The sequence below is a fragment of the Meriones unguiculatus genome, chromosome 9 (genome assembly GCF_030254825.1).
Source record: "Meriones unguiculatus strain TT.TT164.6M chromosome 9, Bangor_MerUng_6.1, whole genome shotgun sequence".
Lineage (NCBI taxonomy): Eukaryota > Metazoa > Chordata > Mammalia > Rodentia > Muridae > Meriones > Meriones unguiculatus.
In genome coordinates, this window is record NC_083357.1 from 38,658,041 (window position 1) to 38,671,003 (window position 12,963).

General features: G+C 41.1%; 1 protein-coding gene across 4 annotated transcripts in view; it reads left to right on the forward strand.

Annotated features, from left to right (window-relative positions):
• Nucleotides 1–743: 743 nt before the first annotated feature.
• Fgd4 (FYVE, RhoGEF and PH domain containing 4) overlaps nt 744–12,963 on the forward strand; it is a 197,803-nt gene continuing 185,583 nt past the window's right edge. The window contains exon 1 of one of the 4 annotated variants that reach the window (XM_060391048.1): nt 744–795. Coding sequence is in view for 2 of the 4 variants with exons in the window: in XM_060391050.1 (XP_060247033.1) it covers nt 1,056–1,206 (151 nt within the window). In the remaining 2 variants the exon portion in view is untranslated. Of the gene's footprint in view, nt 796–958; nt 1,207–12,963 lie in introns of those variants that run through there. The other 3 variants (XR_009594175.1, XM_060391050.1, XM_060391045.1) reach the window with 3 other exon arrangements.

The following is a 12,963-nucleotide window of genomic DNA, read 5'->3' on the forward strand; positions in this document are numbered from 1 at the left end:
AAAAACCACTTCGTTTTCACAATCTCTTGAATGTACATTATTTTTAATAGTGGTCATGATGAATGGGGTCTTGTGCCGTTCTGGAAACCAGTGGATGTTTGCTTCAATTACAGTGTACTCTGTGGATGAAATCTGAAAGAAACCTGTCTTCAGAGACTGATTGCTGATTGTAATGGTGGAGAGGTTGGAATGCTGCAGGCCCAGAAAGTTAATTATCTTATCTTGGGCTAGCTTTAGCTACGGGGAACAGCTGTTTCTTGCCTTCCTCTGCATTAAAACTAGAATCCTGTGACCTTTGGAATCTACTGACTTAAGAGACTCACTGACTTCTAGTAACCCCAAAGCTAAGAATGTCGTTGAGATAGTAACCGCCTCTCTGATATACCTACCACCAACGTACTTTAAACTTGCTTTGACTTCCACGTTGGAACATGGAATTTTGGGGTAAACTAAATCTGTGTCCTCGGGCTAGGGTCACTGAAATGGGCTCCCGAAGAAATCGTATTCCCTTTAAGGTGAGAACTGTGCTTCCTTATTCTTTGAACATTGCTCCTGGTAAGATGATTCGCTTCTTCCTAAGAAAAGGGAGTGAGGCAGACCAGGCTTGGAACTCCACTCTGCAGCGCTAACTCTTCTCTGTCAGTTTCAAAGCTTGGTTTCCTTACTCTGCGTGTGCAGCACGGCGGCCTGGGAGACTTTGACCTTTGAAGTGTGGTAAACAGCGGGACTGTTCTTCCGGTATCCAGGGGCGTGGTCGGTAGGTGAGCCGGCGCGCGAGGCGTTTCTGAAGTTCAGGTGAGTCGGGCAGGTGCAGGCAGCCTTCCGCTGGGCCAATGGGCGACGCCGGTCACCCCAAGCCTCCCCGGCGCGCGCCCGGACGGGCCCGCGCAGCGCTCCGGCGATTGGCTGTGCGCTGGAGGCGGCCTCGGCCGGCCGCCGCCCGTGGGTCTGGCGGAGCGGAGCCGGCGGCCCGGGAGGCGAGGCCTGCAGGGGGCGGCTGGCGCCGCTCAGCCCGGACGCGGGGACGGGGCTTCCGGGAGTGACCGCAGGCCACCATGAACAGCGGGGGCGACTACGACTTCAGGCGGGTGGCGATCCGGCGGAAGTCAGGCTCCTACCTGCCGCCCGGGATCCCCCGGCCCTGGAGCAGGCCCTCGCCGCACTTGCCGCGCGCTGACCGCGGCGCGGTTCGGGGCCAGGCCGCAGGTGAGCGGCGGGCGGGCGCGGCGAGCAGGAGGCTGAGCTGGTGGGGGGCGTGCCGTGGGTGGGTGTGGCTGGGAGGGGGCCAGGGGCCAGCAGCGAGCCGCGGTGGTGACGCCCTCTCCTCGTGGTTAGACCCTCAGGATGCTCTTACTAGTTAGTTTGTCCTTTCTCTCAAAGCTTCTCTAGTAACAGCTTGTTCTTCAGAACAAAGTGTCTTTACAAGAAGTTTTATTATAGATTGTACAGCCTGTTTTCTATAGCTTCGCTAAATTCTTGTGTTCAGTTGACCTTAGTTCCCTGGCGCTAGTCTGCTTTCCTGAGGGCTAAAGCCAGACAATCAGAGATCAGTAATAAATATTTATACTTTTAATTCTTTGAATATTAAAAATAAATCTCACCCTTCGTTTATTTACTTTCATTTTGTAATGAGCAGGCAGCTTTGATTATTTAAATAGGATACGTGTTGAGGATAGTTAAGTGTGCGCTGTCTAGACCTTGCCCCAAAGCGGTAGCAGGTACACATCAGAAAATGGTGATGTATGATGTGCTGTTAAGTATGTGCTCCCGTTAGATAAGGCCATGATGTGAGAAGATGTGTGAACAAGGAACTGGATTGTGGATACTCCTCTGTAATTGTTTCTTGAAGAAGTAGGAGACTGATAACAGTATTCCGGAAATCTCTTCGAGTTCTAGGTGTGATTTACCAAACTGAATGAAAACGTTTTCTATTAAGTGAAAACATTTTGCTTTGAAAAGACTTGTGTATTTTGGAAAGAGTTATTTAGTCATCACCTTTTGTTCGTCAGCTGTTTTCAGTGCAGATACTGGGCAGATCCCTTACAGCATTATTGTACTTTATTTATTTTCAAATGCTTTGGAGAGGTGATCAAAATATGAAACATCCTCATTCAAGAGTCTCAGTATAGTCTATAACTTTTTTCTGTAAAGTAACCATGCTTGGAGGAGAAAGTTGTTTGCTCTTTTGTTTGTTTGTTTGTTTGTTGTTTTCTGGTGCTGAGGGTAAAACTCAGGGTGCCCTGAGTAAACAGGCTACCACTCAGTATGCCTCAGCTATCCTTTGCTCGTTTTTTATTTTTAAATTCAAAATCTCTAGCAATTTAAGAAATCGAATATCTATGGACAAGTAGAGAACGCTCAGCAGGTAAATTAGGTACTTGGTGCCAAACCTAGGACCTGAGTTCCATCCCTGGTTCCCACATGATGGAGGGAGAGAATCAGTTCTCCTGGGTTGTGCACAAGAGTGCTCCCCCTACAGTGAAAAGGTGAGGTTTTAAGAGAAGGAAACAGCAACCTTCCTAGTTTTGTTACACTGTCTCAGTATTGACCCCTTCCTGGAATTCAGCCGGTTCTTTTGTTATTGTCAAGCTCGGGGAAGTAATTAATTGTATCTAATAGTTGTAGCAGTTCCCTTCACATATGTAGCAAGATCTATAGCAACTGAAGGAGAAGGATCTAGTTTCAAAAACAGTGGATTGTAACCACAACTTGTTGAATTTGGGAAGTGTAAGAAGACAGGCTTAGAGAGTGTGTCTTCCTTTGAATCAAATAGGACTCCCACATTAAATCTCATTAAACCATCCATCATTAAATAAGTGTGTCCTTCATAAAAAAAAAAATAAACCAAGTTAAATTCTTGGGATATGCCAGAGTTTGTTTTGTAACTCTCAGGGGAAAAAAATTATATGTGAAAGCCACACAATTGAGATGAATCAGGAAGACAGTCCTCCACAGAAATGTTACTTTTCTTAAACAAGAAAGTCAGAGAAGACAAGAACTCAGCAGAAGCTAAGTGGTAAACACTTGTGGTCCCAGGATTGGGAAGTCTGAACTATGAAGACTGAGGTGAAGTATAGGCTAGGGTAGACTATAGGCCGAGACTCTGCCTCAACACCAAGCCAATTCAACCAAACGGCAACAGCAAAAACAAAACAACTGCAGCAGCAACAAGAGACAAAAAGAGAACTCAGTTGTCACTGTCTTGCTAAATTCCGTGGCTGTGAAACCATATTTTTAGATGACTCTTAACTTTGTGCCCAAAATAAAAACAAAGTCTATAAACTGCAGCTTTGCATTTGCCTGAACATTAAGTTATCATCTGGGTGAAGCAGAGAATTAATGGTTTAGGATAGAAATTTGGGAGTGGTATAGCACTCCTTAATCCAGTTTTTACCACTAGCTGTGAAGTTGGCTTGGACAGTGAAAGGAGTGATATTTCATAAGATTGGGATGGCTAAAGTAAAATTATACACATTAGTTGTCTGACACAAGCAAACATGCTAGATAGTATAACAAAGAACCATTTATTCATTTCTATATCTCCTAAAATCTGCCAATAAGAAATTCTTCAATATCTCTTGAATGAATAAATGACTATCCTCCTCCCACATGTTATAGTAGCTATTATCTATTGATTGCCTTTTTTAAATTAAGAAACATGTTGTGATACATATAAAGATACATGTACATAAATTTATTTCACAAATATCATATTAGGAAGAAAATATGATGCTTGTTTACAGGTGAAAAAATTGAAGCACAACAAACCAAAATAATTAAGTTGACTGGAGTAATTAACTGTGATTTGTGGGCCAGTATTCAAACCTGAATGTGTCTGGCCTATAGCTGTGTTTTAGAATTAAAAGAATAAGAGACTTTAGATAGGCCTTTGTCTTAGAAGGAGTATTTTGATAATTGTGGGTCCATGTATGCCTGCTGCTTAAGGAGGCTGGAGGGCGTTAGATCACCTAGAACTGGGGCCACAGACTGTTGTGAGCCACCATGTCAGTGCTGGGAATTAAACCCCCAGCAGCCTGTGCTCTTAACTGCTGAGCCTCCTCTCCAGCATCTGAATTAACACTTTAAGATTTAGAAGACAGCCAAGTATGATTACTTATACATGCAATCCTAGCATATGGGAGGCTGAGGCAAGAAGATCATCATCCTACCTTCAAAGCTCCCAAAGTGCGGTAGGTCCAGGCCAATTGGACTGAAGAGTGAGATTCTGTCTCATACCAGATGAAAACAACAAAAACAAAATGCAAGAAGCCATTTGGTTACTTATCCTCGCCCAAGACTGATTCTTCATGGTGAAAATCAAACAGCCTATGCAGGACAGTTTCTTTCTATGAATTCCAACAGGCACTTCAGGTGAAATCTGCCCTAAAGGTCTCACTCGGTATCTGGTGACATTCTTAGCTTTGGGGTTGGCAGGAGCTGTTCACACATACCTGAGGTATTCCATACCTCATAGTCACAAACATGCTGTGTCTCACATACACAGAGGGGCAGTGGATGCTTAATAAGGGGTTGAAGATAGCCCAAGATAATTTGATTCATACATTTTAAGAAATATGCACAGTGTATTAAAAGATTTTTTGTTAATGTAAGATTATTCTATTATTATTATAATTACTGATATACTTACACTTTTACTGTCTTACTTTGGGCTTTATCCAGGGCTTTCTATGCCTTTCTCTTATTCCTGTTACATAATGAAATATGAAATAACTTTTTCTTTTTTATTTTAATTTTTATTAATTATAATTTATTTACTTTGTATCCGCCCCATAAACACCTCCCTCCTCCCCTCTTAATCCCACCTATCCTCCCCCTTCTCCACGCATGCACCTCCCCAAGTCTGCTGATAGGAGAGGTCTTCCTCTCCTTCCTTCTGATCCTAGTCTATCAGATCTCATCAGGAGTGGCTGCATTGTCATCTTCTGTGGCCTGGTAAGGCTGCTCCCCCCTCAGGGGAAGGTGATCAAAGAGCAGGCCAATCAGTTCATGTCAGAGGCAGTCCCTGTTCCCATTACTATGGAACCCACTAGGACACTGAAGTGCCTTGGGCTACATCTGTGCAGGGGTTCTAGATTATCTCCATGCGTGGTAGTTGATTGGGGTATGAGTCTCTGGAAAGACCCCTGTGTTCAAATTTTCTGGTTCTGTTGCTCTCCTTGTGGAGTTCCTGTCCTCTCCAGATCTTACTATTTCCCACTTCTTTCATAAGATTCCATGCACTCTGCCCAACAGTTGGCCTTAAAAGTCTCAGCATCTGCTTTGATAATCTGCAGGGCAGAGCCTTTCAGATGCCCTCTGTGGCAGGTTCCTAACTTGTTTCCTGTTTTCTTCTTCTTTTGATATCTGTCCTCTTTGCCTTTCAGGATGGGGATTGAGCATTTTAGCAAGAGTCCTCCCTCTTGATTAGTTTCTTTAGGAGTACAGATTTTAGTAGGTTTATCCTATATTACATGTCTATATGAGTGAGTATATACCATGTGTGTCTTTCTGCTTCTGGGATAGCTCACTCAGGATGATCCTTTCCAGATCTCACCATTTACCTGCAAATTTCATGATTTCCTTGTTTTTCATTGCTGAGTAATATTCCATTGTGTAGATGTACCACAGTTTCTGTATCCATTCTAAAGTTGAGGGGCATCTGGGTTGTTTCCAGCTTCTGGCTATTATAAATAAAGCTGCTACAAACATGGTTGAGCAAATGTCCTTATTGTGTACTTGAGCGTCTTTTCGATATATGCCTAGGAGTTGTTATAGCTGGATCTTGAGGAAGTGCTATTCCTAGTTGTCTGAGAGAGCACCAGATTGATTTCCAGAGTGGTTGTACAAGCTTACATTCCCATCAGCAGTGGAGGAGGGTTTCCCTTTCTCCACAACCTCTCCAGCATGTGTTGTCACTTGAGTTTTTGATCTTGGCCATTCTGATGGGTGTAAGGTGAAATCTCAGGGTCGTTTTGATTTTCATTTCCCTGATGGCTAATGAGGTTGAGCATTTCTTTAAGTGTTTCTGTCCTATTAGATATTCTTCTATTGAGAATTCTCTGTTTATCTCTGTTTCCCATTTTTTAATTGGATTACTTGGTTTGTTGATGACAGTGTCCTTTGCTTTACAGAAGCTTTTCAGTTTCATGAGGTCCCATTTATTGATTGTTGCTCTTAGAGCCTGTGCTGTTGCTGTTCTGTTCAGGAAGTTGTCTCCTATACCAATGAGTTCTAGGGTCTTCCCTACTTTTTCTTCTAACCGATTTAATGTGTCTGGTTTTATGTTGAGGTCTTTGATACACTTGGACTTCAGTTTTGTGCAGGGTGATAAGTATGGATCTATTTGCATTTTTCTACAAATAGGTATCCAGTTAGACCAGCACCATTTGTTGAAGATGCTATCTTTTTTCCATTGTGTGGTTTTGGATTCTTTGTCAAAGATCAGGTGTCCATAAATGTGTGGGTTTATTTCTTGGTCTTCTGTTCGGTTCCATTGATCCACCATTCTGTTTCTATGCCAGTACCATGCAGTTTTTACTACTGTTGCTCTATAGTACAGCTTAATATCAGGGAAGGAGATACCTCCAAAAGAACTTTTATTGTAGAGGATTGTTTCAGCAATTCTGGATTTCTTGTTATTCCATATGAAGTTGAGAATTTTTCTTTCCAGGTCTGTAAAGAATTGTGTTGGTAATTTGATGGGAATTGCATTGAATCTGTAGATTGCTTTTGGTAAGATGGCCATTTTTACTGTGTTAATCCTGCCAAGCCAGGAGCATGGGAGATTGTGCCATCTTCTGATATCTTCTTCTAATTCTTTCTTCAGAGACTTGAAATTTTTTTCATACAAGTCTTTGACTTGCTTAGTTAGGGTTACACCAAGGTACTTTATGTCATTTGTAGCTATTTTGAAGGGTGTTGTTTCCCTAATTTCTTTCTCAGCCCTTTTGTCTTTTGTATACAGGAGGGCTACTGATTTTTTTGAGTTAATTTTGTATCCGGCCACTTTGCTGAAAGTGTTTATCAGCTGTAGGAGTTTCCTGGTAGAATTTTTGGGGTCACTAATGTATACTATCGTATCATATGCAAATAGTGATAATTTGACTTCTTCTTTTCCAATTTGTATCCCCTTGATCTCCTTTAATTGTCTTATTGTTCTAGCAAGGACTTCACAAACTATGTTGAAGAGATATGGAGAGAGTGGGCAGCCTTGCCTGATTTCAGTGGGATTCCTTTAAGTTTCTCTACATTTAGTTTGATGTTGGCTATAGGCTTGCTGTATATTGCCTTTACTATGTTTAGGTATGTGCCTTGTATCCCTGATCTCTCCAATACTTTAAACATGAATGGATGTTGGATTTTGTCAAATGCTTTTTCAGCATCTAAGGAGATGATCATGTGGTTTTTTTCTTACAGTTTGTTAATATGGTGGATCACATTGATGGATTTCTGTATATTGAACCACCCCTGCATACCTGGGATGAAGCCTACTTGGTCATAGTGGATGATATCTTTGATGTGTTCTTGTATTCCGTTTGCAAGTATTTTGTTGGGTATTTTTGCATCAATGTTCATAAGGGAGATTGACCTGAAATTCTTTCTTTGTTGGGTCTTTGTGAGGTATATGTACCAAGTTGACTGTGGCTTCATAGAATGAGTTTTGTAATGCTCCTTCTGTTTCTGTTTTGTGGAATAGTTTGAAGAGAACTAGAGTTGGCTCTTCTTTGAAGGTCTGGTAGAATTCTGAGCTGAAACCATCTGGCCCTGTGCTTTTTTTGGATGGGAGACTTTCGATGACCACTTCTATTTCCTTGGGGGATATAGGACTATTTAATTGATTTACCTGGTCTTGGTTCAGCTTTGGTAAGTGGAATCGATCAAGAAAATTGTCCATTTCATTTAGATTTTTAAATTTTGTGGCATATAGACTTTTGAAGTAAGTCCTAATGATTGTTTGGATTTCCTCATAGTCTGTTGTTATGTCCCCCTTTTCATTTCTGATTTTGTTAATTTGGATGGTGTCTCTCTGCCTTTTAGTTAGCTTGGCTAAGGGTTTGTCAATCTTGTTGATTTTCTCAAAGAACCAGCTCTTGATTTCATTGATTCTTTGAATTATTTTATTTGTTTCTAATTTATTGATTACAGTCCTGAGTTTTGATTATTTCCAGCCATCTACTCCTTTTTGGTGTGTCTGCTTTTTTTCCTAGGTTTTTAGGTGAGTCATTAAGTTGCTTGAATGAGATGTCTGGAATTTCTTCTTGAAGGCCACTTAGTGCTATGAACTTTCTTCTTAGCACTGCTTTCATTGTGTCCCACAATTTCCATATGTTGTGCCTTCATTTTCATTGAATTCTAGGAAGACTTTAATTTCTTTCTTTATTTCTTCCCTGACCCAGCTGTCATTTAGTAGCAAGTTGTTCAGTTTCTATGTGTGTGTAGGCTTTTTGCTATTTCTATTGTTGTTGAGGTCCAGCTTTATTCCATGGTGATCATATAGGATATAAGGGAATATTTCAATCTTCTTGTATCTGTTGAGGCTCGCTTTGTGACCAACCAGATGGTCTATTTTGGAGAAGGTTCCATGAGGTGCTGAGAAGAAGGTAAATTCTTGTTTGGGTGTCAAGTTCTGTAAATGTCTGTTAGGTCCATTTGATTAATGACTTCTGTCAGAGACACTGTTTCTTTGTTTAATTTCTGTTTTGTTGACCTGTCCTTTGTTGAGAGTGGGGTGTTGAAGTCTCCCACTATTAACGTGTGGGGTTCTATGTGTAGTTTAAGTGTTATCAATGTTTCTTTTACAAATGTGTGTGCCCTTGTATTTGGGGCATAGATGTTCAGGATTGTGATGTCTTCCTGGTGGAATTTTCCCTTGATGAGTATGAAGTGTCCTTCCCCATCTCTTTTTATTAATTTTGGTTGAAAGTCTATTTTATCAGATATTAGAATGGCTACTCCTGCTTGCTTCTTGGGTCCATTTGCTTGGAAAGCCATCTTCCATCCCTTTACCCTCAGGTAATATCTATCTTTGTGACTTAGGTGTGTTTCTTGTATGTAACAGATTTTTGGGTCTTGTTTACCCATCCATTCTGTTGGTCTGTGTCTTTTTATTGGAGAATTGAGTCCATTGATGTTGAGAGAGATTAATGACTAGTGGCTGTTAGATCCTTTGATTTTGATATTGGCTGTGGTAACAAATTTGTGTGCTTGGTTGCTTTTTGTTTTACTGTAGTGAGGTTAATTATTTCCTGTGTTTTCTTGAAAGTAGTTAGTTTTCTTGGGTTGTATTTTCCCTTCTAGTGTCTTCTGTAATGCTGGATTTGTATGTAGGTATTGTTGAAATTTGGTTTTGTCATTGAAGATCTTGTTTTCTCCATCTATGAGGACCGAGAGTTTTGCTGGATGTAATAGCCTGGGTTGACATCTGTGTTCTCATAGGGCCTACATGATATCCATTGAGGCCATTCTGGCTTTCATAGTCTCTGTGGAGAAGTCAGGTGTGATTCTGATGGGTTTGTCATTATATGTTACTTGGCATTTTTCCCTTAAAGTTTTTTGTATTTTTTCTTTGTTCTGTATACTTACTGTTTTGAATATTATGTGGCTGGAGGATTTTCTTTTCTGGTCTAATTTATTGGGTGTTCTGTAAACCTCTTGTATTCTTATTGGTCTCTCTTTTAAGTTGGGGAAATTTTCTTCAATGATTTTGTTGAAAATATTTTCTGGGCCTTGGAGGAGGGAATCTTCTTTTTCCTCTAGTTCTATCATTCTTAGGTTTTGTCTTTTCATGTTGTCTTGAATTTCTTGGACAGCCTGTGTCAGGAATTTTTTTAGGTTTAACATTTTCTTTGACGGCTACATCAATTTCTTACATTTTTATGTTCTACACCTGAGATTCTTTATTCCATCTCTTGTATCTATTTGTTATGCTTACCTCTGTAGTTCCTGTTTTCTTCCCTAAGTTCTTTCCACAATTTCCATTTGTGTTTTCTTTAATTTTTCCAATTCTATCTTCAGCTCTTGAGCCATTTTGTTGATTTCCTTCACCTGTCTGACTGAATTTTCCTGTTTTTCCTTCAATTCCTTCAACTGTTTGTTTGAATAATCCTCTGTTTCTTTTATTTCTTTCAGTGATTTAAGTATTTCCTCTCTAAAGGCCTCAAACTGTTTGGCTGCAACTTCCTGTATTTCTTTACGGATGGCCATAATTTGTTTGGCTTTATCCTCTTCTAGTTCTTGATGCATTTTATTTGTTTCCTCTATTGTCTTCTTCATAAGTATAGATGTTAGGTTATCTTCTTGAATTTCAATTATGCTGGGGTGTCCAGGGTTGCTTGCCCCTGGATAACTGGGTTCTGGAGATGCCATATTGCTCTGTCTTTTGTTGTTTGAGCTTTTATGCTGGCCTCTACCCATTGGGCTATCTTGGGTGCTGGGTGTTAGTTTCTGGTGCTTCCTGGAATCCTGTGGTGGAGAGAATCTGCTTGCCAGGAAGGTGGTTTTTCCTTCATGGTATGGTCACTGAATGGCCGGTGTTTTTCAGGAATTGCCACAGCTTACCTGAGGCATACAGACCTGAGTGGTAACTGTGGTCCTTGTTAGTCAAGAGGGCTCTCCTCTCACCCAGAGAAATCCTTGAGACAGCTGCCCTGCTTCTGGGTTTCTTGCTGTAAATTTAGTGAGCTGCTGCTATAACCTGGGTTAGGTTGCCAGTTGGAAATTACCTCTTTATATAGACAAGGACTACACCCTTAAGATTATCATTTCATGCTTATCATTGTTGTGGTTCATATGGGTTTCACTTGGGTAGGACTGCCTTCCTCCTTTGGAAGCTTGCATGGTGCCTTTTGGTACCATGAAAACTATTTCTTAGAGAGGAAGCATTCAGGTCAGTTATGGTTTATTGGTGTTCAGGTTGTCTTAAGCAATAATAACTCTATTGCTACCTCTGTAAGCAACCAATAGCCATAGGTTGTATGTTTTGAGAGTCTTTTGAACAGCCCTGGCCAAGAACTCAATGTTTCCCATGTCTAGTTGTTGTTAGGTGGCCTTTGGCTTTTAGAGGGAGCATTGTTATCCCAGATGAGAAAAGTTTATTAAAACTAATATGTTATTTATACATAGAATTATATGTATTATAAGTTTTTTAAGGTAAATAGTATGATACTTATGGATTTGCCAGACATTTTTTATTATTATTTTATTCTCTTCTCTTCTTTTTCTCTATTTACTCTCACCCTTCCCCAAAGAGGACCCCCTCTCCAGTCTCCCCTATTAGACAACTTGTACCCTACTATTGTCCTTTCTATTGCACCTGACCCTACCTATTCTTGGAATAGGTCCTATTTTAGTCAGTGTTCTGTTGCTGTAAAGAGACACCATGTCTACAGCAACTGTTATAAAGGAAAACCTTTAATTGGGGCTTGCTTACAGTTTCGGAGGTATAGGCCATTATTATCATGGTGGGAGCATGATAGGATGGAGGAAGTCATGGTGCTGGAGAAATAGCTGAGAGTTCTATATCTGGATCTGCAGGCAGCAGGAAGAGAGAGCTGCTGGATCTAACTTGGGCTTTTGAAACCTCAAAGCCCATTCCTGTTGGCATACCTCCGCCAACAAGGCCACACCTCCTAATCCTTCTCAAGTAGTGTCACTCCTTGTTAACTAAATATTCAAATATAGGAGCCTATAGGGGCCATTATTATTTAAACCACTACATCCCCTCTAAACCAAAACTTCTAGGTGAGCAGAACTTTAGATTGTGGGAACAGGAAGCAAAAAATTTCCCAGTGGATCACTAGAGGTGATAATTAATGGAACTATTCCCCTTTCCACTCCTTGATTCCTAGACAGGTGAATCCTGGCTATGGGAGCAACTGTACTGTATATTGGACACTGGTTCAAAATATAATTCTAGACAACTTGGCTCCAGCCCTCCAGGTGACTGTCACCTAATTGGCATTGTAAGTGGGTTTTCAACAGGCTATTCTATCATTCTATGAGGACAGCTGCCTCAGGATCTTGGGAAACATGATAAGACAGTAGATTCCAATGAGCATGGGCTATCTGTCACACTTGTTGTCTGAAGTGAGTTACTTGGTCAGAAGTAATGCTGTGTTTCCATGACAGTGGATAAGGCAGTCTCTAAGTCTACAGATAGTAATTTTGACAGAAGTATTACATGTAGGAAAAGGCAAATTTGTAATCAGAGTAAGTGTCTATTCCAGTAAGGACAAAACATTGTCTTTTTAAAGGAGGAAGTGGTGCAATGTAGTCAACCTGAGACCAGAATGGTGACTCCTGGATATGGTACCATGCAGGGTCTCAGTTTTGGTCTCTGCTCTTGGCAGATCTTACTCAGCAGCAGCTGTAGCTAGGTCAGTGTTGGTGAGTGGAAGTTTCATGTTGTCAAGCCCATGCATGACTCCCTTTTCTGTCAACATGGGCCATTTTGTTCATGGGCTCATAGGGATGGCTGGTGAAAGAGGCTGACTGTCCACAGAATAGGTCATCCTTCTACTTGGTTATTGAACTCCTCAGCTGAAGTCATCTTTTGATGAGCATTTACACGGGACACAAGTACCCTTCCATCTTTCACCCACTAGGAGAGATCTATCTGTATACTTCTATAGATAGCTTTCTCAGCAATTTTTCAGTTATGCTCTTTCCAAGTCCCTGACCCGTCCATTGGCTACAGCCTATGCATCAGTGAACACTCACACATCTGTTCATTTCTCCCTCTAAACAAAATTTATAACCATGTCTACTGCCTAAAGTTCTGCCTACAATGAAGATTTTTCCTTTGTGGGTCTTTCAGGGCTATTCCAGAAAAAGGTTGTAATGAATGTTGCTGCTGTCCACTTCTGGGGGTAGCCTGTAGAGCATGTAGAATCATCAGTAAACGAAGCCCTAGCCTTCTTGTCCTCAGTCAACCAATCATAGAGCACACTACTAGCCACAAACGGC